We start from the raw sequence: 25,865 nt of genomic DNA, 5'->3' as shown, positions 1-25,865 counted from the left end.
CACAATTTTTGCCTTTTTATGATTCTCATGAGATCAATAAAATGTATCGCTTTCATTGACCAGTCACTATGGAATTTCCATTGTTAGAGTCTAAAATCCAAATTTTTTGGTATATATTTTAAAGACTAGCAAACTCTAGCAATGGAAATTCCACTAAATACGACCGGTCATTGGAATAGTACATTTTATGAGAATCGTAAAAATTCATGAAAATAAAAAAAAATAGCAAAAATCGCGCAATTGTGATTTATTGAACATATTTATAGAAACTGACTTTATTTGCGGCCAAATACAAAGATTACATACATAAGCTGTACTCTTCACCTTTAAAATGCATTTTTATTTTTGTCGATAGGACACTGATCAAAAGATATCAAATGTTTACCGTCTAGTTGATACAAATTTCATTTAAAAATTTTTTCGCGAGCGTAACTGGTTTTCAACATCGCCGGTCGTTTCAACCGTTGTTTCTTTTTTGCATATTTTTGGCATCCCAAAATTGACATTCTTAGCAAAATTCAGCTTGTTCGTATGATTTTTAGAGGTCAAATCTCTGACAACTGGACTAAAACCAATTTAATTCAATCAGATTGAATATTTAATGAAAAATATTTTATTTGGCTTAAAGGAACCCTACAAAAATGAATTTTACACAGTAGTTTGATATAGGAACGGAGTGTAAGTTTTCTCTTTAATAATTTATATTTGTTTATAAATTTAAAAAAGTTTGCGTATTTGTTAAAATAATTATTCAAACATTGTTTAAATTCCGATAAATTTATAAAATTTATCTTAAAAAATTATATAGAGATTTTTTATAAATACAGTTGCTATCTTTATTTTAAATTTAATATTTATTAATGGTTTTTTAAATAATATTTTAAAAAATAAAATTTAATAAAATTTACTATTACTAAAACTTCAGGTAAAGTTGCCACCTAAATTTTAAGGAAGTTGTAGTGTAAAGGCAAACCAATAAAGAGGGCATACAGGGAAAACTTAAAAAATTGACAAACGGACCTGAATATAGTCCAAGCAAGCATCACAAAGCGACATCGGCAGGGAAGAGGGAAGTGGTGTCGGCTGTGAAGGGTTGGTGTACAGGGGGCGGGAGCGGATCTAGGGCTGACGGTGGTGGATGCTGCGCTCGGGATCTCAACGATCCTCCGATCTCAGTAACTCAGCGGCGGCAGAAACAATCGGTAGTTTGTGTGGTCCGGTCCAGAGAGGCGGCCGTGTCCCGTATCTGGTGTCTCCATCATCATATGAGTACTCAGTGGAGGTTGGAATCATAAAGAACCATGTCAGTTCCAACAGCAGGCGAGGACTTAAAGCAGCCATCTCCGGGGAAAACTATCGCCGATGGGCACTGTTCTCCTGCAAAAACAGGTACATTTTGTCATGAATTAAGTTTTCCCGCCAATTTGTCGGACGCTTGTGCTCCTGCGGATGTAGCCGTGTTTTACTGTCCCGTTATTGGTTTTAATCGCCGCGTTGCTAGTTAGAGGCATTGCTTGAGTATGGGCATGGGCATGGCAATATTTCATCCGTCAACACGGACAATAATTTGGCGGATAGGCAACGCGGAGAATAAAGGTCGGTGGCAAGTGGAAAGTGGCGACTGTCGAGCGGGATTTATACTAGAGCGGCACCAGCACCGCCGCCACCACCGGCAGCTTATTGATTCTGTGCCACCGCCCTGCCATCCCATCGGTACAATGCTTTTGCTAACCTACATTTTACTCCACTTTGCTTTGCTCTGCTATCCTATCGATCTTAGCCCTTTTCTTGCTGATGCTTATGCTGAAGCTGCTAGCCCACAAATGCCGATGCCGTGAGAACATCCCAATCATCGTGGCCCGTGTTTTACGTCAACTTTTCTTTTGGACGACCTGGGGAACTTCTAGCCTCGAATTAAATCAAAGAAACATCCGTCAGTGTCGTCACGCGCTTTCGGTCTCATAATCGCAGCGATAATTTCTCATTGTTATAATTACAGGGAAAATTTTTAATTTTGAATTAAAATATTTATATAATTATTTTCAAGTATTTAAAGGATATTTTTAATTTTTTTTAGCTTTTTAAAAGCTAGGTTGATCTACTTTTTATAAATAAAACATGCATTTTATTATAGTTAAGTTTAATATTTATAAATTCTTAAATATTTATAGGTTGTATAAATGAAATAATTTGCTATAATAAAATAAAATTTTAAATTTAATAATTACATGATGATAAATGATTTTGTTTTTAAAGTGCTGCTTTAATTATTATAAATAATACGTTTCCATGAGTTTTTTGATATTCTATACTTTACTTTTCGTTTAATTGTTACTATTAGATACAAATTTTATTTAAACATTATTAAATATGATATAAAAGAAATGGTTTGCAAAAACCAAATATAATTATAAAATTGAATAAGTTACATTATTTTAATGATATGGTACATCTTTTATATCTAGTACGAGAATAATGATGATTATTTCCTTAAATTAAATATTGTAGATTATTAAGAAGAAATATTACTTCGAGAACAATGAGTTATCAAATAATTGTTACAAATTTACATTTTATATTTAAAAAATTTATTTTTTTGGCTTTCGTAAGTTACCCTAATTTGGTAGTTACTGTAGATTATATAAAATAAGGTCTGAAATCGTATGAAAATAAATAGATTCATGATTATTATTTTCTTAGGTAGCGCTATGTGTGCATGATGATCTGAGATGATATCTGGAAAGTTGTTAAAAAAAAGTTTTAGCCGAATGAGGCTTACCACATATTGGGAAGATTGATCTATTCTTGTCTCTATATTGGTAAACCAGTACTAACTGTACGGTAATCGATTTCCTGAAAAACTACCGAAAAATCATTTGTATTTGTAAAACTATATAGAGCTTCTACTATTGCCTATTCCTTTCCACTTTCTTTTCCATGGTTGTAGAACTTTCTCTTAAAATATTTTGAACTTAACAAAGTAGGTAATGTAAAGCAGCCTTGCAGTCATCTTAAATTTGTTGTATGTTTTGTCCCTAATTTTAGGGGCTACTTTATTATGGCTATCGCCGCTTTTGGTAGTTTTGCGAAACTCATCACCTTCTGCTCCACCACGTAAAAATGCCGTTAAAAGAGACTAAAGACTGCACTAAACAGATAAATCACAGGAGTTATTGCTGGACACATGAACAAAGCTTTTAGAGCAATATGCGAATTTTGCGAAAATTCCGTAGAAACACAAATACACCTCCCAAATGGACAAAAGGAGAACTAAAGCAGGACGAACTTCCTATGGTTCCTTTCTTTTATATGTATCTCCTTATCTGGTAGATTCTTTGTTATTTTTTGTAGGATCTGCATTTCAAATTTATTTTTGAAATGTACTTCTATGTTTAATATCACGCTCCATTTTGATATCCTTTGATCCTCATTGCCAATTCCAGATATCTGGGCGTGGACAGCCTTTCTTTTTATTCCGAGACTTGTAGCGGCCTGCTCCATAATAAATGATGATTACTAACCTTGATCAAGCTACGCTTTCATCAACTGCGAGCTTTCTTTTGAGTCTCTTACTCGTACTAATGCCGTTGCAATTGTCACTTCTTCATTATGATAACTAAGACAGCTCACGTATTCTCTCGTATCGTTAACAATCCTTTGTAACTGTTGTTATCTCTGGTCCCACTAGAATTGCTTCCCATAGTTTAGTTTGGATACCGCAGTTAATTAGGTAATAAGATTATGCCTTCTTAAGGTCTATTGATGCTAGTTGACCACGCCTTTTTCTATGAATTGTTATAAAGTGATCTATGTATGGTTTTTTAATTATAAATCCTACTTGGTCTTCTCCAATTTTTTACCTCTTGTCTGTTTCGAATTTTTCCTGTAAGACTTTTCCACATAGTCCGTCCAAAAAAAATATTACAATCATTCCTCGATAGTTTTCTTATGTTTTTGTCTATTTTCTTTCGTATATATGGATGTAATATTATAATTGTGTCCACTCGGTCGGGTATTCGTTTTCAATTAGTTTTTTCTTAAATATTTGATGTACCATACGGAATAATGTATGTAATGTATCCGGGACCTTTCGATTTTTATTTTCTAGTATTTTGTGTTTAGTGTTCTGCATGATTTTATATTTCTCTATTTTTGTTTGCAGTAATTCTACATTCTTGTTATTTGATTTAGCTAATTTGTAGTCATTTAAATTCAATAATCATTTATGTAACTAGATTTACAGAGATCGCCGTAATATGCCATTTTGCCTAAATGTTTGTGCTTCGACTGCACCATGAGTAGTTTTGGTACTTGCATTTCATCAAGTAGTGGCAAGTCATATTAGCCCAGTCTGGTTATACAAAAATCATCGATTTCACGGCAAAATGTTTCGCAGATATCTGAAGCTTTTAAGACATAGGTGGGGGATACTAGATGATAAATAGATGAAAAGATACTCCTAGTTTTACCTTGCGTTTTTTTTAAGCAATAATTTATGGTCACAATTTGATTTTTTGTCTATAAATTTTTTGCCTTATATTTTAAATAAACAATATTTATGTCATTTTTTTATGTCAAGAATATCTTTATTTTCCCGTTTTTTCAATTAAAATTGATAAATAATTTACGGAGATATTTGCAAAAAAGCAGTTTTTTTGCACTAATTTATAAATTTAATTAATTTTTTTATTAACAAAATAAAATGATATTAATACATTTCAGCATTGAGGAATTACCGTCCTTTAAATTTGTGAGAAATTTCCCCCCGATCAGTCAAATAATTTAAAAGTTATTCAATTTGTTTATCCTTGGGACTAATTATTTAAACCATTAAACTTGCCCTATGAATGATGCTAGAGACATTTAACAAATTTCATAGGATTCTTTAAGACTTATACTATCTCATAAATTAAATGAATATTGAGTTTTCATTGAAATTATTTACAAAATAAACATTTGAAAAAAGGGAATGTTTTTTACTTATAAACAATTGAAATAACTTCTACATTTTTCATAATACAGACTTGTACGTACAACCATTAGATAGCTGGTAAAAAAACTCATATTTAACAAAAAAAATAAACCTTCTATGAACAATAGGAACGAAGTTAGCGACAATTTTTTTGTTAATTATATCTCCATTGTTTATAAACATTAAGAAGTAAAATTTGCACAAATTTTGAATGAAAATCTAAACTTTATATTGAATTTTATGGCTATAAAATTCATCCAATTTTTCGAAACTTAAAACCTTTCGAAACGAAGTTACTTTCGAAAGATCGACATAGGAAAGGGGAGGGGAAACTGTTTTAGCTCCTCGCTGCAAAATTTAATATTATGGTTACGCATTTATCATTCAAAAGCTTCAACAGTTCTGTAGGAATTTCATCAGGTCCATTTGCTTTTCCATTTTTAGCGTTTCTTATTGCGTATTCTACTTCTTCTTTCAATATGTCTGGCCCAGTTGCATTGATTATCTGAGTTAAGTTGTTTCTATCGTCTTCAAATAATTCATTCAGGTATTCTGTCCATCTTTTTATTTTATTCTCTAGATCTACAATAAGATTTCCATCTTTGTCTTTAAGTTTACCTATTTGGCATTTCTTTATGCTTCCTGTTATCTCTTTTACTTTTTTGTGCATATTGAACGCATCGTACTTTTTCTCATAGGTTTCCATTTCTTCACATCGTTCTTTAATCCACTCCTCTTTGGCTTCTTTTATTCTCTTTTTTATGTGTTTATTTATTTCTTTGTATTTGTCTGGGTAATTCTTCATCTTTCTTCTTTGTTCCATCAAGTCTAGTATATCTTGTGTTATCCACCTGAACAAATTCCCTTCGTTGGCTCAGTGAAGATGTTCGTTCTGTTGTAATGGAAACACCAAATAATAGTAGCAGAGTTTATTGTTGAGACGTACACTATGGGTGTAGACCCAGGATTACTTTGAGTAGAGACTGATGAAGTTGATCGTTGAAGACTATATGTTCGTTGAGTGAATATTGATTGAATGCTTCTCTAGTCAAGAGATATTAGTTTTATATAAATTCTATTTGGGTCAATATTTTTCGCGTACCTAGCGTGATATGTGTATTTAATTTATGTAAATTGTTTAACTTTGTCAGTACTTTTGACTGATGTCCAAATTATTATTTATAATTGACCAAATGTGTATGTAACCTAATTAACTACGTGTGTGTATTTAATAACAAATAGATTCATTCGGTCTACTGGGTGATAAAATTATACTGTCCAATTTCGGATATGAATTCTGAAGATTTGATATTGGACACCACCCCTTATTCTTTGTTGTTGTTTTTGTAAGATGTTTCTATCCTGCTGTTTGTACAGCTGTATTTATGTACTTTAATTTTTGGTTAACGTTGTTTGTATCGTTAATTTGTTGCTGCACTGAACGGAGGTTTTCATTTATTTCTTCTCCTGTTTCTTGGCGTAAATTTTTGTTTCCAAGTTTATTTAAATTTAGTGCCTTTCTGTGTGGTCTTCTAATCTTTTTTGGTCTCGCCTCTATCACAGTAACTACCGGGTTATCATCTGAGCCTATATCAGCTCCTGGGTACGTCTTAATACATTTAACAGCATTATGATACCTCCTTGCTATCATAATGTAGACTATTTGATTTCTCACTATTTTTTCTTTGGTATGTTGTGGAAATGCCCATGTATATAACTGTCGAGGAGGTAATTTGAAAAAGGTATTTGTTATTACGAACGATGAAAGCGATGAAAAAATCGACTTATTTTATCAAAGCAGTAAGGCAGATTAGATTAATATTGTATATCATATTTGTAAGAAAAATAGAATAAAAATCAATATTGTTAATTATAAAAATACAAACAATTATAATTAATATAAGGAATATAATGTGTACCTATGTGTAATATAATGAATTACCTGAAATTTAATTTATAAAATATATAAGTATTATTACATCATTGATATAAAATAAAAAAACATATGTTGATTTTCCGGGATTTTCCGAGATTTATGGGGGGTGAAAATTATGTCATCATTATTAATACTGCGACAGACTATTCGAGCAAATTAAAAAAAAAATAAGTATTTAGGGTGAATTTCAAATGGACTCAATTTTTCCGAGTTTTCCCATATTTTCCGGCCAGTGAAAACTATGTAGTTATTCATATTTCGACGAGCTACCCCAGAATAAAAAAAAGAGGCTTGCAGCTGCAAAGGAAGCCGAGATAATGTAAATTTTTCCTAGGTGTTGCAATTTGAAGTTTCGATGCCGAAAAAAAAAACGGAGCTGAAACAGATATCCTCTTCACTTTCCTATGTCGATCTTTCGAAAGTACCGTCGTTTCGAAAAATTAGATAAATTTTATAGCTATAAGTTTCAATATAAAGTGTAGATTTTCATTCAAAATTTGTGCAAATTTTACTTCTTAATGTTTATAAACAATGGAGATATGATTTTTTTTATAAATAGTCACTAACTTCGTTCCTATTGGTCATAGAAGGTTTTTTATTTTTTAATGTGAGCTTTGTTACCAGCTATTCAATGGTTGTACGTACAAGTCTAAAGCTTGAAAAATATAGAAGTTATTACAATTGTTTATAAGTAATAAACATACCCCTTTTTCAAACGTTTATTTTGTAAATAATTTCGATGAAAACTCAATATCCATTTAACTTCTGAGATAGTCTAAGTCTTAAAGAATCCTATGAAATTTGCTGAATGTGTCTAGCATCATGCATAGGGCAAGCTCAATAGTTTAAATAATTAGCCTCAGGGATAAACAAATTAAATAACTTATAAAATATTTGACTGATCGGGAGGAAATTTCGCACAAATCTAAAAGATGGTAATTCCTTAATGTTTAAATGTATTAATACCATTTTATTTTGTTAATAAAAAAATTAATAAAATTTATAAATTAGTGCAAAAAAACTACTTTTTTGCAAATATCTCTGTAAATTATTTATCAATTTTAATTAAAAAAACGGGAAAATAAAGATATTCTTGACATAAAAAAATGACATAAATATTGTTTATTTAAAATATAAGGCAAAAAATTTATAGACAAAACATCAAATTGTGACCATAAATATTGCTTAAAAAAAAACGCAAGGTAAAGGAGTATCTTTTCATCTATTCATCATCTAGTATCCCCCACCTATGTCTTAAAAGCTTCAGATATCTGCGAAACATTTTTCCACCTTTTTTTTAACCAGACTGGGCTATATAAGGTATAACATCCAGTAATATAGTGCCTTGACTTATGTATAACTTTGGTAAATAAGTGGTAAATCCAGAACCCAGGAATAAACACAGTGGTGGTTTAAGGAAGGTGGTAGGGTTTATTTTCAATATTTTAAACATTTCTTTAAGATTTTTTTTTGAAAAATTGTTTGACATAAATTTCTTTATAACATTAGTATATTATAGAACATTTCAAGAGTATTATCTGAAATTTTGGTACAAAAATATTAAAAATTATGAAAATGACAGCTAATTTTCCAAAATAAACAAAAATAAGTTACTTTGCGGTGCTCATCGAAACTTATAACTGGATCATCTGTTGACAAAAAAACCAAAAAGATTTCGTTAGTTTATGAGTTTTCCTAGGTCGCAACGTCAAGATATTGTTTATTTTATCGTTTTTTTAAATTTTAAAAGTATAAAAAGACGAATTTTTTTAATTTTCGAAAAAATGTTGTTAAAATTTGTATAATTTGATGTTGTAAAATTAATTATAGCCACAAAATGGACAATATATCAACGTTGCGACCTAGTAATTTATTTATAAAAGAAGTGTGCAAAATTTGAGAAGGATCGATGAAGTAGTTTTTGAGATACAGTGAACACCGTCTTGAAAAAAATTATTGCGAGAAAAACTTGTTTAAAAAAAAGCTTATTATTTTTACTCACACAGTGTCGTCTATTCCAGACCCAGATAGCGACGTGCTTCGTGCTAAAATATCTCGAGCATCCTTTTGCTCCTGCTTTCTACGAACTCTGCCTTTTTTGTTGCGTCTGCAGCCATTTTATCCACTCTAGTTATTCGATTGTTATCTACCGTGAGTGCATAATTATGAGAAGTTGACACCGTTCTTATTTCAATTAACCATTCCATTCCATTCTAACCTTAAAAATTTGCAGAATTATTTCTACTTAAGTAGGTCCTCATAATTTACAAATTTTCGACAATATAAGATTTATAAGGGTGGATTATTCTTCTTACCTTATCATCATTTTTAACAGGCCGCTACAACAATGAAGGCACTAGTCTAGTTGACTTTCGTTCATATTACTAGGCAGCTTATTATACAAGATCAGGCCATTTGAATATATGCTTCTTTATACACCAGAAGTTAGCATTCTATCTGTACGAAAAGTACAGTTTCCTAGTATGGTAGTCATGTACATCTTCAGTCAGTGTTAGGTGTTAGGACAATATTTGTAAGTACTTGAGAAAGCTTACATCTATGAATTAATACACAAACTTGCATAGTATACATTGATTCAGTATTGAGTATTCTTCTTGGTCAGTAAAAATCTTCTGTTGGATGAAGGCGTGGCAGTTGAAGAACATATTTAGTAGTCCTGTTCTGTAATACTGTAAGAGGATGAAGCTGTTTGTGATTGGTGTTCAGACATCGTCTGAGGGTTAGCAGCAACCCCCTAGTGGGAGTCTTACGTTGTCATGCAAGTTATCTGAGAAATACTCAAACATCAAACATATTTTTAAATACAATGTAAGTCATATTAAATTTTGTATCTTCTAAAGTGTTTTCACCCAGGTATTTAGTGGCTTCACTCATATGCACCTAGTAACAAAACACAGGTGATGAGCTTTTTAGCCCGAAAAAGTTCTGTGATGTAGCCCGAATGGGATTTTAAATTATATACCTTTGAGTTGCCATCTAGAACCCAATCAGACATCGTCTGAGGGTCAGCAGCAACCCCTAGTGGGAGTCTTACATTGCCATGCAGGTTATCTGAGAAATACTCGAACATCAAACATATTTTTAAATACAATGTAAGACATATTAAATTTTGTACCATCTAAAAGGTTTTACCCAGGTATTTAATGGCTTCAATCATATGCACCTAGTAACAAAACACAGTTGATGGGCTTTTTAGCCAGAAAACGTTGTGTGATGTAGCCCCAAAGGGATTTAAAATTATATACCTTTTATAAAGGATTTTAAATAAACTTTTGTGATTGGTGGTTTACAGCCAACTACAAAAATTTCATTTTCCTTGTGGATTTTATCATATTTGAGTATATCTTACTATTTTTCCTTACTGAAATAACTTTTGTTTTAATATCTAGAGACCTCAATTATAGCACAATTACTGATCCATTTTTAGTTTGTTGGTTGTAACAGTCTGACACATCCTGAGTAGTCAAATTACATGATAAAAGATAACTAGCAATTTCCATTAGAACCTCTTTAGGATGTTCATTTTTAATTTGGGTTCCATGAATCTCTAGATCACAGATTTTCTAATTCGCAGATTCTTTTCTCTAAATGTATGACTTTGGTTTTTAATTTTATATTTTCTTTCTTCGTATCTCGCAATTCTTGTAGAGCACTTCGGTTTTCCAACAAGAGAGAATCAAATTTTCCACTTAAAAAAGCCATAGATTCTTCAATCTTCGAAAAAGAGTTATGAAACTCGATGATTTCATTTGGTTTCAATAATTAAATTGCAATTTCTGCTGACTTAATGTCACTTTTTGCACAGTGACCACATTTTACTGTATTTCCTTTGATTGCGTCGGATTTCCTAGCACAACTATCGTATTAGTAATTTCTCATGCAGATGCTACAAATCACAGCATCTACAACTTTTTTGCAATAAAAACAACATTTTTCTGTAGAACACATTTTTGCAATGTTTACTTTAACTTAACCTTAAACGTCATTTTGAGGTATTTGTTACATAACTTTTCTTACCTTGGTTTCACACAAATATGTAGACACCACCTACAGAAAACAACAGCTAGATTCTACACTAAAATATGTAGGATCTCAATTCTTCCAGAAAGAATATTGTCCATATACCTATATTTATATATATATAATATAATTTAAATTTAAACTAGGGTATAATTGGAATTGGGTCAGATGACAAACATTCACGTCAGGATATACGCATTAAATTTCAGCGAAACCACAATCACAGTGGTGTGTTATCCTCATAAACCCTTTTATTGAATTTTCCACTGCGTGACAGAGATAATAATATAAATAAAATATAAAGGATATTTTATTTAATTTTTTTAGTCACTTTTTCATTTAAACAATCTTAGCTTTCAAAATAGTTTGCAAGTATATTAGCATTGCAGAAATTGCTAATTTTACTTAACCCTCTAACAGGCAAGATCGTCTTAAGACGGTCAACGCTTATACTGAATCCAAATGGTTTTTACTGCCACAGTAACGACATTCATCTTTAAAAAACCTTACTTGACGTTACGATTACCTTATTATCGTTACTAAAGTGCTAACATCCCATAAAGTGGCAGTGAAAATTATTTCTTCATAAACATTATTTTTAAATCGTCAAAAAACACGTTTAGATTAAAGTGATCAACTTGATATAGTTTTATAATAGGTAGATTATATTTCCTGTTTCAGTAATATAATAAGTAGACTTCGGCAAATATGCAAATAAAAATGTAGAAAATATGCGCATAAATATGCACGTGTTTACCCGAAAATATGCAAATATTTTACAAAATATGCATACAAATAAATAAAAAAATCGTAAAATAGTAACAATTTTATTTAAAAAAAAAAGTGTACATAACTAAATATTTCCTACTATTCATTAAGATTTACATTTATTTTAAGTAACTACATCATTTTTAAGTATGAATAAACTTATTTAGAATTATGGTAACAATAAATGACCAAGTGGTGTTCAAAATTTTCTAACAAAAACTTGTGGCTTCTATCTGAGTACATATATTTATATATGGAAAAACTTCGTTCAACATCAACTGATGTAACGGGAGCATTTTTCAAACTAACCAAAACATTTGGTTCTAAATTAATTGTTTCCGAAATATTTCCAGCTAGAACACTGACTACTTCAGAAAGAATATGCTAACCTTTATTTTTTTCATAGTAGCTTCAAATTTTTTTAAAATATCTTTTCCAATATTACCTCTAACGTTCCGACAACATGACGCAAATTCTTTTATTAATGCTGTACTTTCGAACAATGACAGTTTTGGTGATTCTAACTGAGTAATTGTTTTTTGAACAAAACTAAAATTTGATTTTATAAATGAAAGTTCTTGTTGAAGCAAGTTACTCTGAAAAGTTTGTTTAGAATCCAAAAGAGATTGGGAACTTTCATCTGTTAACGTATCAATTATGTTCTTTATTTTAACAAAATGATCTGCATAAAAATTAACTGCTTCTAACTATGTTCCCCATCGCGTTAAAATAGGTTGTGGTGGAAGAGGAATGTTAGGTAGCATTTCTTTATAAAGTTGAATTCTTATAGGAGATTTAAGAAATACTTTTTTGACACTGGATATCATGGTATTTACAAGAGGAAACTTTTTTCGTATTTCCTCTGCAACTCTGTTTAATCCATGCGCTACACAAGTAACATGTATTAAATCTGGGAAAAATATTTTTAAATTTTGTCCTGCTTTCACCATATAAGGAGCAGCATCCGATAAAATAAGCAGTAATTTATTAGAAGGAATAGTTGTCAGAAGAAAAAAAGTTGCTAATGTTTCTTGTATAAAACGCGAAATTGTTAAAGCATTTGTTTTCTCAAGTTGCTGGCATGAAATAAGATGAGATTTTGGTAAGGTATCTTCTTTAAGAACACCAATCAATAAATGAGCAATATACTTTCCTGAGGAATCAGTGGTTTCGTCTACAGATATGTAAAAATAATTATCTGCAATTTCTTCCTTAATATTAATTAACACCGACGAGTATAGCCCGTTCACATTATTTCTTCTTAGAGACCGATCACTTGGAACATTAAGTTTGCAATATTTTTTTAGAAACGAACTAAAATTTACATTTGCTAATTTTTAAAGCGGTATGTTTGCAGACACTAATGCGCGACACAAGTCTTCATTAAAAGTTTCTTGCTCATCTAATTTTTTTGAAGTAGATTGGAAACATTTAGCCATTGAAGTTTGATGTTTTCCTCCTATTTTTCCTTTTTTTGCAATGTGTGAAGCAGTTCTCACATGTTGGTCTATCTGAAATTTCTTCTCACATGCTATCTATAAATAAAAATAAAAACCTTTATTTTAACCCAACCTTTAAAATATAAAAATATACAAGGTGTTTTTGGTTAATCAAATAACTGGTTTGAAAAAAAAAACACTCGCTAAGTGTTTTAAATGCAGTATTAATCCACAAATTAGTTTTTGTTACTAACCATTAGTACATCATATAACTTATTTTAAAATTCAACAAAAGTTTTTTTTTTTGTTAATTCAATTACAATAAAAATAATTGTGTTTTAGAATAGCTGACTTCATAAAAAAAAGTAAAGGTGAAAAATTTTTCTAAATACACACCATTGTATTGTACCATGGACAATTTTTTCCCAAGTTCATTTAAAAACAACCTACGAGTACTAAATTTCAAGTAAATACGTTTATTGGTTTTAAAGTTATTGTTGTTATTAACTAAAAGAATTTAATTTTTTTTAATTTTAACACCCTATATCTCGAAAAGTAAATAAGTTTGACCCCTCATTAACTATATCGTTTTGTTCAATTTTTCGAGAAGTATCTACAGTCAAACGTTGTAAGTGTCATTTGGAAACACCCTGTATGTATGAAATATTAGATATTTAATAGAAAATATTAGATACTTACAATTTTGCCACAGACTGAACAGTAGATTTTTCCCATATCCATAGACAGCTCTTTATAAGGTTTAATCCAAGTTGAAGCACTGGTTGTTTTAGGCATTATAAAATCACAATCTTCCTTTTTGTTACGCACAACGAGTGTTTACGCTTTGAATATCAAAACAAAAATGATTTACAAATCTGAGCATCAAATTAGAAATGTTTAGGTACCTAATTCAATAAACTGGGAGATTTTGGAAAATCCCTAAATTAGGAACAAAACTATTAGCCGTTTACCTGCTGTTAAGATACAATAAATTGTAGATAGATTTGGGGATTAGATCATAAAATGCAAATGAGCGAACCCTTAGCGATTATCCAATAACTGAATGCCTCAGTGACCGAGACTTTCTAAGAATGTTGAGGGCTACTTAAATTGATCTTCTTTGAAATTGTAAATGTTTTGTACCTGTAGAGATTACGTACTTAGATCATTTCTTGATTAAAATGACTACAAAATTTTATACAAGAATTGAAATAAATTGGTATGTTTAAAAATTTCCAAATACAGTATAAAAATCTGAACTTTTATGCACTTTATGCAAACTTTTATACAAATATGCCAAAATATGAAATATTTGCATAAAATATGCACAATATGCAAAATATGCAATATGCATATTTGCCGAAGTCTAATAATAAGCTTTTATTAAAAACTATTGTAGAAATAGACTTTATAATCAAAATTACCAAGACAGTCTCAAGAGGGTCTTGCCGGTTTACGTATAAAAAATATCCCCTTTAGTATGAAATTTTGTTACCTTTTGTGCGTAGGAACATGCTTATTTCCCTGTTGTTCTATTATTTTTCTCTTCTGTGATACATGCATCGTCTAAATCGTAACCATAAGAACAAAATCAATTTGGAAGAATTGTCTGATTATTCGACTTTTTGATTCCGTTGAAATCGACGATAGCATTTATAGTAGTGACGATAGTATTGTGGATCCCGACTATGTTGATAATAGTATTGAGCCTGAAAAGCCTTATAGCCTATCCGAGGTATCAGAAGCTAAATCACAAGTTATTGACGAATGCATTTAGGAAATGCTTGAAGCTGAGACAACTGATGCATTTGTAAATGATATAAATTTGTCAATGGATATTAGCAATGTTGATCAACCAGCAGCTTCTTTAACATTAGTTTTGGATTACAAGAACCATCAACATCCACTTCTATAAATGCATGTTTTAAACCAGCCAAAAGAGCTCAATCTCCATTGCCAACTCTTGAAGGTACTGGGCCATTAATTCAACCTCATGATGGTGGTTTTACTGGAGGAGGTAAGATTATATAGAAAACATATTTATAAGTTAGATATATTGTCTTTTTTATTACAGCTCTCAATATAATATCAAAAAACTCGAAAGAACTTTCCAAATTGACGTGGTGTAATCGCTCAATGCATTTACATGTAAATGAGGTGGCTTTTCGTGGCGATTCATCCCTTCCTAGGATAGTCAAACAGCTTCAAACACCGATGCAATTATTTAATTATTTTTTTAACGACTATATCGTTAAACTTATTGCTGAAGAGACAAACCGTTGTGCTTTGGAAAAAAATATAAATACAACATTCGGCACAACTACAGACGAAATAAGACATTACATTGGTATAACGCTGTACATGTCTATATATCGCTATCCCAACATAGATAGTTATTAGGGAAACAATGCTTTTGTGAAAATTCAAAACTGTATGACATCGAAACGATTTATTGCCATCAAGAAGTATTTATCCTTTCAAGATGAATCACAGCGGAAGAAGGAAGGTCAACCAGGATATGATTCATTATTTCGGATTCGTACGCTAGCTAACAAACTGAATGACAGGTTTGATTCCATCCCCAAAACGGCTAGACTTTGTATTAATGAACAGATGTGCTATACAAAAACGAAACACCATTTGCGTCAATATATGCCAAATAAGCCGCACAAATGGGGTGTGACATTGTTTGTTTTGTGTGATTCACATGGTTTTGCCTATCGTTTTGAAATCTACAATGGTGCTGGAGATAATGTAGTCTTGCCTGGTATACCAGACCTAGGAGCAACATCAAATGTTGTGGTTCGTTTATCACAAACGATTCCTAATTTCGTGCATCACATCCTGTATTTTGACAACCTCTATACTTCGCTTATTCTGTTGGTATATTTACGTGCAAGAGGAATTTATAGTTTAGGCACAGTAAGAGGTACTTAAATTTTCAGTAGTTTTTATTATTTAAAATGATACATGTTTCAATTTTTTATTTGTAGCTAATCGTTTACCAGCGTGTAAACTGCCGACTGATAGTGAAGTAAATAAAGAAAGTAGAGGGTTTTCCATAGAATACATGACCTCAAGTTATGGGATTGACGTCAACACTGTGTTATGGAAGGAAAACACATGTATCCGCCTGGCATCGACATATGTTGGCATTGAACCTTTTATAAGAACCTCTCCAAATCAACAAATAGCAAAAGTACCTCGTTATGACAGGAAGCAAATGAAACACATCGAAGTTGATTGTCCACAAATCATACGTGAATATAATGCTCACATGGGTGGAGTCGATTTGATGGATGGCCTTATGGATCGATATCACATTCGAGCTAAACGCAGAATTATTATGATTCGGATATTCCGAATAATCATTTTGTCGATATGGCCGCCACAAACGCATTTATACTATATAAACGTATACGTGCCTAAAAGGCAAATAATTCCAGTGACTGTTGCCAAGAGGAGAGGCTTCTATCTCCAGATTTCTATTCCAGAATTCCGTGAAGAGATAGCATCGGCCTGTCGACCATCATCAGCTCGAAATGGTGAACCTGGTTCTTCTAATAAAACTAGTTCATCTGGTGTTGGAAAAAGAGCGGTTCATCAAGTTGTTGAGGTACGTTTTGATGGTGAAAACCATTTTCCAGTTCGGGTTGATCGAAATGGCAAGAAGAGGTGTAAGCTGTGTAAAAAATCTGATACGCAGCTTGTTTGTTTCAAATGTGAAACGATTACGATTTACGATTACCTCCATTTACGATTACCACCACCAAAAATAACATGTTATATACTCATTTTTCTTAATAAATCTTGTTTTATAATAAACAGCAGGCACACGTACGCATTAATGAACACACATCAGAAGAGTTCGAAGTTAAAAGAGGAGTGCGACAGGGGTGTGTATTGTCACCACTACTATTCAATGCATACTCTGAAGAAATTATGAAAAGAGCTCTTGAGGGAGAAACAGCGGGAATCAAGGTCAATGGAACACCAATTAACAACATTAGATATGCGGACGATACTATCATTATAACAGACAACCTCCGAGACCTCCAAAAGCTAATGAACAAGATAGTTGAGTATGGAGAGGAATATGGATTATCAATAAACACCAAGAAAATCAAATTTATGAGGATATCAAAAACCCAAAATAATGGTGAAAGCCTGACAATTAACGGTAGTGCTTTAGAACAAGTTGAAAACTACCACTATCTTGGCACAATAATTAATCACACAAACGATTACTCCAAAGAAATCAAAGTTCGAATAGAGAAAGCACGTACAAACTTCAATAAAATGAGAAAGGTACTTTGTGCAAGAGAACTGAAATTGGACTTGAGAGTTAGGCTGGCAAGGTGCTATATTTTCTCGACTCTGCTTTATGGGATAGAAGCATGGACACTTAACGCGTCGACTGCTAAAAAGTTGGAAGCATTTGAAATGTGGGTGTATAGAAGAATCTTGAAGATATCATGGACCGAGCATGTAACAAACAACGAAGTCATGAGAAGAATCAACAAAAGAATGGAAGTATTGGAAACCATCAAGACACGAAAGCTGCAATACCTGGGGCATGTTATGCGTAATGAGAGATACAACCTACTTCAATTGATTATACAAGGGAAAATCCAGGGCAAGAGAAGTGTAGGAAGAAGAAGAATCTCATGGTTGCGTAACTTGAGGGAATGGTACGGATGCACATCAATTGAACTATTCAGAGCAGCAGCATCTAAGATCAGAATAGCCATGATGATTGCCAACCTCCGTCGCGGAGATGGCATGTGAAGAAGAAGAATAATAAACATCTACCAAAGTTATTTTTTACTCATAACCCGACAAGACCGTCTGTAGACGTTCTTCACTATTTCTCACCTAGCACTTATTCTAGACAAGATTTCTAGCAAAAAATTTAAAAATAAGTTAAATTATTGCCTATATTTACTTAAAAAAAAAACATATCAACTTCAACAGATAATTTTTACGATTTGGCCTGTTAGAGGGTTAACACTTAGGTTATCTGATATAATTTTGTCTCCAAATCAATCCAATATAAATCGGTATAGAATAGTTTGTATTTAAAATTTATTTGACACATTCCTGATACGCTAAAAATTCTGTTACGCTCAAAACCGAAACTGAAATTTCAGAATTTATTCCTGTAGAAATGATAGCGGATGATCATGAACCGTAATAAACCGAAATCTAATAATGTGGGAAATCTATTTTCGTACACAGAACTCAATTTGCCATGTTTGAGCTGAGCTTAATTTTAAAAATCACTGGTCTGGCAAATAAAATTTTTTATTTCTACTTCAAATATTTTAAAACCAAGTAAAATCACATAGAATAATATTGAAAATTCACGTTCACAAAAAAGCAAACCTGAGTTGTATTTAACCTGAAACAGTATAGGGAAACCTGAGTAGCACAGTAACGGAATCTTGTGTAAGAAGGAAATTTTAGCTGAATGTAGTGTTACTAAATTAATGGGATAAAATTCAGAAGGTTCAAGATGGGTCTATCCTATAACAAAATTTCTTCGGCCCACCGCTTAAGAGTGATATTATGCTTAAAAGGTGGTGACTAAAATTGAGTTTTTATTATTATTTTATTAGTTTCAATTTTTGTGCACTTGCAAACGATTAACCACGGGTATTTTTTCAATAATTCTGTTACATTATACGGGGGTCAAATTAGCTTTATTTATTTCATTACAAAACTTTTTTCGAGATGAAGTTGTATGAAATAAAGTTTAACTTAAAATCCATGTTTTATTTGTTGAATTTGTTTCCGAAAACCAATAGCTGCAAAGAAAAAAAAAAAAGAAAAAATCAGTAAAGATGTAAAATATAATACGATTCATGCTGGAAATGACCACCTCTACCTTAATGTTTTTAATTACAAATTTTGATAATAGTCTGCTGTCACTTTGACAATTCATTTACCGTGTTTACTTATTGTCTTTCAAATTTTAATAGGCTGATGTCAAATACTGTTGTTGGTAGTTACCAATCGAAGTTTACTTGTAAATTTGATTGATTACTTGATTTTGTGAATCGTTAACACGCGAGATGCGACAAAATCCCCAATTTTTAAATTATGTATTGTTTACGGACGAGGCACACTTTTCAAGAGTTAGCTATCATAAATTTTCACAATAATCACGTATGAGTATTGTAGGGGATATCTTAATGGGGCCACATTTTCTGCCTGAGCCATTAAATAAAATTTCATACACCAGTTTTCTACAAAATGATCTTTCTGAACTACTTGAAGACATTGCACTCAATATCAGACAAAACATATGTTTCATGCACAATAGTACTCCAATATACTTGAGTCGAACTGCTAGGCAACATTTAGATGCAAGATATCCTAACCGTTGGATTAGCCGAGGAGGGTCCCAACATTGGCCTCTTCGATCTCCAGAGTTAAATTCTTGTGATTTCTGTTTTTGGAGTTACCTTAAATCATTAGTCTACACGACACCAATAGTTGATATCAACGATTTGAAGAATCGTATTCAAATAGCGTGCGACATCATAAGAAATACACCTCAAATCTTTGAAAACGTGTACGGCAATCCATGACACGTATACTAAGTTCATGTCTTTTGGCTACAGGTAATCATTTCCAGCATCTATTATGAATTGTATTACATTTTACATTGTTACTGTTTTTCACACTTTATTTAAAAAATTATAAATTATGATGTGTATTTTTTTCTCTACAGCTATTTTTGGGAAAGAATTTTAAGAATAAAAACAATTTTTAAATAAGATGAAGATTTTAAGTTAAATTTTTTTTCATACAACTTCATCTCGAAAAAAAGTTTTGATATGAAATAAAGTAAGGGTTGCTAATTTCACCCCCGCATAATATAATAGGAATATTGAAAAAATATCCGTGGTTAATCCTTTGCGAGTGCCCGAAAATTATAGACTTACTTAGATAGAAAGTTATATACTTAGATAGAAAGTTTCTATCTTTACCGAAATTTAAAAAAAAAAATAAAAACTCAATTTTAGTCATCAACTTTTAAGAGTGATATCACTCTTAAGGGCTGAGCTGAGGAAATGTTGTTATGGGATAAACCCATTTTAATTTCATATGAGCAATCACCTCCTGAATTTTGTGTCTTGAATTTAGAAACACGTTGTAGATATCTTTCAAATTTTTCCACTATCTATGTCATGTGCTTTGCATGTCCATTATTTTCCTGTTGTAGTTCAGACACTCTCTACCCGTTTCTATTAGGGCTTGCCCCTATCTTGTTTCGTTTATTTAGGTCTCCACTCTATTACTCTACATGCCCATCTGATGTCAAATTGTCTTTCTATGTGCCCAAGCCAACGCCAATTCATATTTTTCATCTTTTACAGTTTGTTTATGTTTCTATCTCCTCATTTCTTATTGTGTCTCGCATTTAGATCCCCAAAATTGTTCACTCCATGGCTATTTATTATATTCATCTAATATAGTGTCTCTTAAGTTGCGCAGCTTCAAATCTATATATTCAAACAGGCAAAATATATTTATTAAACACTTTAACTTCAAGGTTACAGAAATATCATCATTAATTTCCTAAAAGCTAAACATGATAGGTGGATACGTCTAGTAATCTCAGTATCTGTCTTACCAGACCTAGGGAATTTTCCCTATACCTAGGGAATTTTGAGCCAGCTCTGTCGGTGACTAGAGTGGTGATAATTTACGAACGGCGAATTACGACAGGGATCCCCCTGGGCTAAAATATATTAATACTTTGATATTCTTACCGGACAAATTCACAAACAACAAGTAATACCAATCGCACAGAATGAACGTTCATAACCAAAAGTCCTTATTTTTCATCAAACAATTAAACAAACCAATATTTAAAACTTCTTATGTGACAAATACACACAAATTAGACATGTCCGCTCATTCTGACGTCAGACTTAGGTAGTCCATTTTAGGATTCTAGGCTAAATATGGTTGTCAAATTGTTAGGGAAATCTAGGGAAATTTTTGAAAAAAAGTCATCTGGCAACCCTGCTCAGTACTTTAATTGTCTTTGTCCAGTTTCATCGTATATCCCAAATAGACACTCTCGCTGATGTTTTCGATTGGTTGATCCTGAATAAAATATAGTTGCTAATAGCGTATTTACTCATAATTTTGCAGTAGTTCATTTACAACCTACATTGACAGTCTTTTAATTTAAATATTTAAGGATTTAATTTATATAGTTTATTTCTGTTACTGATTATCTGTCAATGATTAATTTTATTCTTTCTAGTTTTAGATATAGAACAGTTTTTGATTTGATTAGTCTATGGTCACTGCCTGTTTAAAATTTATTTATTACACTGATATCTTTTATTTTAGCAATTTTTTGGTTAGAATAAAGTCAATTTCGTTCCATTTGGTGCTACCCAAGTCCATTTTCTGATCGATTTTTTCTTAAAGAATGTATTTGAAATATAAATGTTTTGGTAATGCGAAAACTGAACCAGTCTTTCTCCCCTTTCATTTATTTCACCGACTCCATACTTCCCTATGACTTGGTATAATAACCGACTAGGATCATACATTAAGGAGACCGTAACCAATGACATATTCAACGGTTACAATAACCCACCAGGTTCTTACCATAAGGAAACCGTAGGAAACGACATATGTAATGGTAATAATAACCGACTAGACTCTCACCACAAGAAATGCGTAAGCAACGACAGATTTAATAGTTATCATGACCGACAAGGCTCCTACAGCCAAGAAACCGCAACTAAGTATGGATAAAAATATGTAAAAAAGATATCTACAAGCAGAGAACTCTAGATACACATAAAAGCAGTGAAAGACAAAAACTATCCGGCTCTTAGGACCATTATGTGGCATGTGGCTTTATGTTCATTCGACGACATAAAACAGAAGGTTATATATATATTTAATTCTAATAATATCTGTACATCTGCAAATTAAAATACGCGTGACAAAGGTACAAAAACCAGTACTTATTCCGGATTGCTCCACCAAAGGTGTATGAATTGACAAAAGAAACAGCTGTACGGAAACTCAATATGATAAAAACTTTGGATATCTATATGCCACGCAATCAGCTTGTCTACGGATGAAATCATAACAAGATTATGTTCGAATATGATACGCCAAGAAAGACTAGAGTCGCAAAGCGATCGAATACTTTTATATATAGATAGCAAGTTCAAAAAAGCTAAACAATATTATAAAAAATAATAAATGTTATGTTTTTTGGGATTAAGCCACAATTATTGGTTGTGATTGATAACTAATGTTTGACGTTTAAATTTCCACTTCGGAAATCATTCTCAACAACGGTTTTTATAGAAATTCTGAAAAAAGTATTACCAAAGTTTTTGTTATTGGTTATATCAAAATCACATCAACAATAACAAAAACGTTTTGTAGTAGGAGAGAAAAATGGTAAAACTCTAGTAAGTGTTATAATATACACGACTCAGAATTTTGTAGAAGTCATTAAAACAAAAAGTAATGCCGAAATGGGGACACAGTACAGGTTATTCATTGGGTGTTCAGAAAATGTAAATCAAGAAGAACTAACAATAATAAAACGTTATCGGAGAATCCAAATATATACACTAAAAAAATGAAGATATAAAGAGTTATCAGCAAATAAAAAAGATACTCATTGGTTGTCTGATAATCTGACGACGTGTCCTGCTCAATTCCATTTTAGCGTTGCGATTTTTTCGACGGCGTCTGTTGTTTTTGTTCTACGGCGTCTGTTGACGTATTTCTTCGTTTGGGATTCGGTCTCTCAGAGAGACACCCAACATCTGGCGCTCCATAGCACTCTGAGACACGCGAATCTTATTTACTACCTTTTTTGTTAGTGTTAATGTTTCCACTCCATAAGTGAGTACAGTTAACACACATTGGTCATAGATTTTCCTTTTGAGGCATATGGGTAGATCCAATTTAAATACATAGTTTAATTTACAAAACGCTTCCCATGATAATACTATGCGACGTGGGAGCTCAATGTCTGGTTATCTCTGCCCGACCGCATTTCATGTCATAAGTACTTACGTTATGCAGTCTGCACAATATCCCTTCCATCAACAGCAATATTTCGATTTAGCACCAGATTATTCATTACTTGCGCCTTGTTCATATTAATCTTTAGTCCTTCCTCCAAGGAAGCGTGATATAATTTTTCAAACATTAATATTGCAACATTCATACGATCGGCTATGAGGACGATGTGATCTGCAAATCCCAAATGACTGAGCTTCTCTCCATTTATGTTGATACCATGCTCGTTCAGATGTGCCTTCTTACAAGTATGTTCTAAAAGCGTCTTCCAAATATCTACAGTTTTGTCGGTTTACCTCTCCTTTCAATGTAAATGTTGATTCATCAGAAAAAAGAATTGTGCCAAGAGCTATTTTATTTGTGTTAATTTTATCCGTCATTCTTGCGCAGAAATCGATTCTATGATCTGGATCGTCTTCTGTTAGCTCCTGTACAAAAGTCAATTTATATGGATGAAGTTTTTCTTCATGGAGACAACTTAGGACAGTTGTGTGACTCACATTATTTTGACTTGAACTTGACGTTGGATTCTCTACGACACTTAACAAAATATCCACTTTCACCTCATCTTCAATGAAGTTGGGTTTTCTTTTTAATGGTTTGACATGTCCAAGTTCTCTGAATTGTGCATAAATTTTAGACACAGTACCTTGCGCAATATTCAGCAACTGAGAGTACCTCTGATTAAATCAGTTTGCTACTTCAACTTAATTTTTACCATTCTCCCCGTAAGCGATCATCATTAAAATCTCAATTCGGTGGGTCTCAGTTAAATATTTCATTTTTATTTCTGCAAGAAATTAGATTTTAATTAGGAATTTATTATTTTAATGTAAAATGTCAACACACCAACAACTGATTGATAACAATCCGCATTATTTACCGATTTAGTTTAATTAGCAGACTATCTAGACAGTTTTTACCTATTCATGACAAAAAATGTTAACACGGTTAGTAAACAGAAATTTTCAAAACAAAATTTCTGTTTACTAACAGAACATAAAAATTAAAAACATAAAAATATACAGGGTGTTTCATTAAAAATAAGGATTATGGACTATGCTAGACTTGCATGGATCACCCTGTATATTTAAATTTATGTTTAAAAAGCACATTTAAATTTAAAAGTTAACTTATCCCAGAGTTTTTTATTATTATCTATAATAAGGACACAAACAATTTTATTCCATAAGTGGTTTTCACACTGTATATCTGTGAAAACAAACTGATAGGACGGTCGTTTTTTAGATCTATTATGTCTCCTTGCTTGTGTAATAAAGTAATGACTGCATTGTTCCATTAAGAAGGAGTTTTTCCTTGGTAGATGCATTCGGTGAAAAGCTTGGCCAAAGCCTGGATAATTTTATTTCCACCTGGTTTGATCGCTTTGATCACTACTCCGTCATCGCCAGGGGATTTGTTATTTTTCATTTCTAAAAGTGCCTTTTGATTTCTTATGAGCTTATTTCTGGCATTAATTCTGATCCCTGGTTTGTAATTTTGGACAGGGGCTGATCTTGCCTTTCGTCGGTGCTCTCATACATTTCGCGCTTAAAGTTTTGTTTTATCCATAGTAATGTTTCCATCTTTGTTTTTTATTTTGTACATATTTTTATTGTCTATGTTGTTCATATTTCACCTCAAAACTTTTAAACTTTTGTTGTCTTCAATTATTTTAGTTATTTCTCTTGTATTGATTTCTTTTACGTCTTCTTGGATTGACCTGTGGATATCTTTATTTTATTTCTTCATTGTTGTGTATTTGGAGCCGTATTTTCTGTCAGCTGTCTTCTTTTAACTATTAACTCTTTGGTATTTTGGCTTAATTTTTCTTTATGGGTCAGAACGGTCGAGCAGCACTCTCCACAATCGGGAAAGCAGAATCAAAGTGTACAAAATATTTTAAACATAATAAGTAGAAACACCCAAAAAAACGCCTTAAAAATGTTAAAACTGCATAAAATTTAAAAAGTACTAACTTTTATTTTTTTACTTCCTCAAAATTCTTTTTAAATCAATTAATACTTCTTCCTTGATGTTTCATTTCTATATTTTTGTCTTTATTTTCATATTTTCTAGCTTTTGTCGTGGTAGGCTACACCTCACCTTTTAACATCTTCCTAAATCTAAAAAATGGTTTTATTGTAGGTATATTTTGCTTAAGGTTAATTTTTAAAGAAATGCGTATAAATATTTTTAAGGTATGCATTTCTTAAAGAATTTAGGCATTCATGATTTTTCTTTTTATATTAACCCTATTCTTGTGAAAAAGTATCAGTTTATTTAAAGTGTTAGACCTATTAAAAGCTAAACACAACTGTTTTGCTAGTGTCATCTTCAAATTTTTCCCGTCACGTCAAAAACTGCATTAAATCGAAATTTGAAAAATTAATAGGAAACTTAAATAGCTGAATAAACCTAATACAAATGAATTGTTTTTTAAATAATTTACCTAAATTTTAAAAGTGTATTTCAAAGGCAATCTACAACTCGTTCTTCCCTTCTCTCGTAAATTTTCCAAAAAACAACAGGAATTACCTCCTACGACTTTAAACATTTTCTTTTTCCTTTACTTTTGAACAATCTATCTCGCAAATCCCGAGACCAAAGTCTTAGCCGGAAAATA

At 31.8% G+C, this 25,865-nt stretch overlaps 1 protein-coding gene across 4 annotated transcripts in view; it reads left to right on the top strand.

Annotated features, from left to right (window-relative positions):
- Positions 1–25,865, top strand: part of kcc (solute carrier family 12 member kcc) — a 334,416-nt gene that overhangs the window by 206,482 nt on the left and 102,069 nt on the right. The window contains exon 2 of one of the 4 annotated variants that reach the window (XM_072546218.1): positions 926–1,389. The exons of the other annotated variants lie outside the window; for them this stretch is intronic. Within the exon in view, the coding sequence (XP_072402319.1) occupies positions 1,302–1,389 (88 nt within the window). The 5' untranslated portion in view covers positions 926–1,301. The remainder of the gene's footprint in view (positions 1–925; positions 1,390–25,865) is intronic. 4 annotated transcript variants of the gene reach the window in all.

This window comes from Diabrotica undecimpunctata, chromosome 10 (genome assembly GCF_040954645.1).
Source record: "Diabrotica undecimpunctata isolate CICGRU chromosome 10, icDiaUnde3, whole genome shotgun sequence".
NCBI classification, from domain to species: domain Eukaryota; kingdom Metazoa; phylum Arthropoda; class Insecta; order Coleoptera; family Chrysomelidae; genus Diabrotica; species Diabrotica undecimpunctata.
Note: the sequence above shows the minus strand (reverse complement) of the source record. Positions and strands in the feature narration are given on the sequence as shown.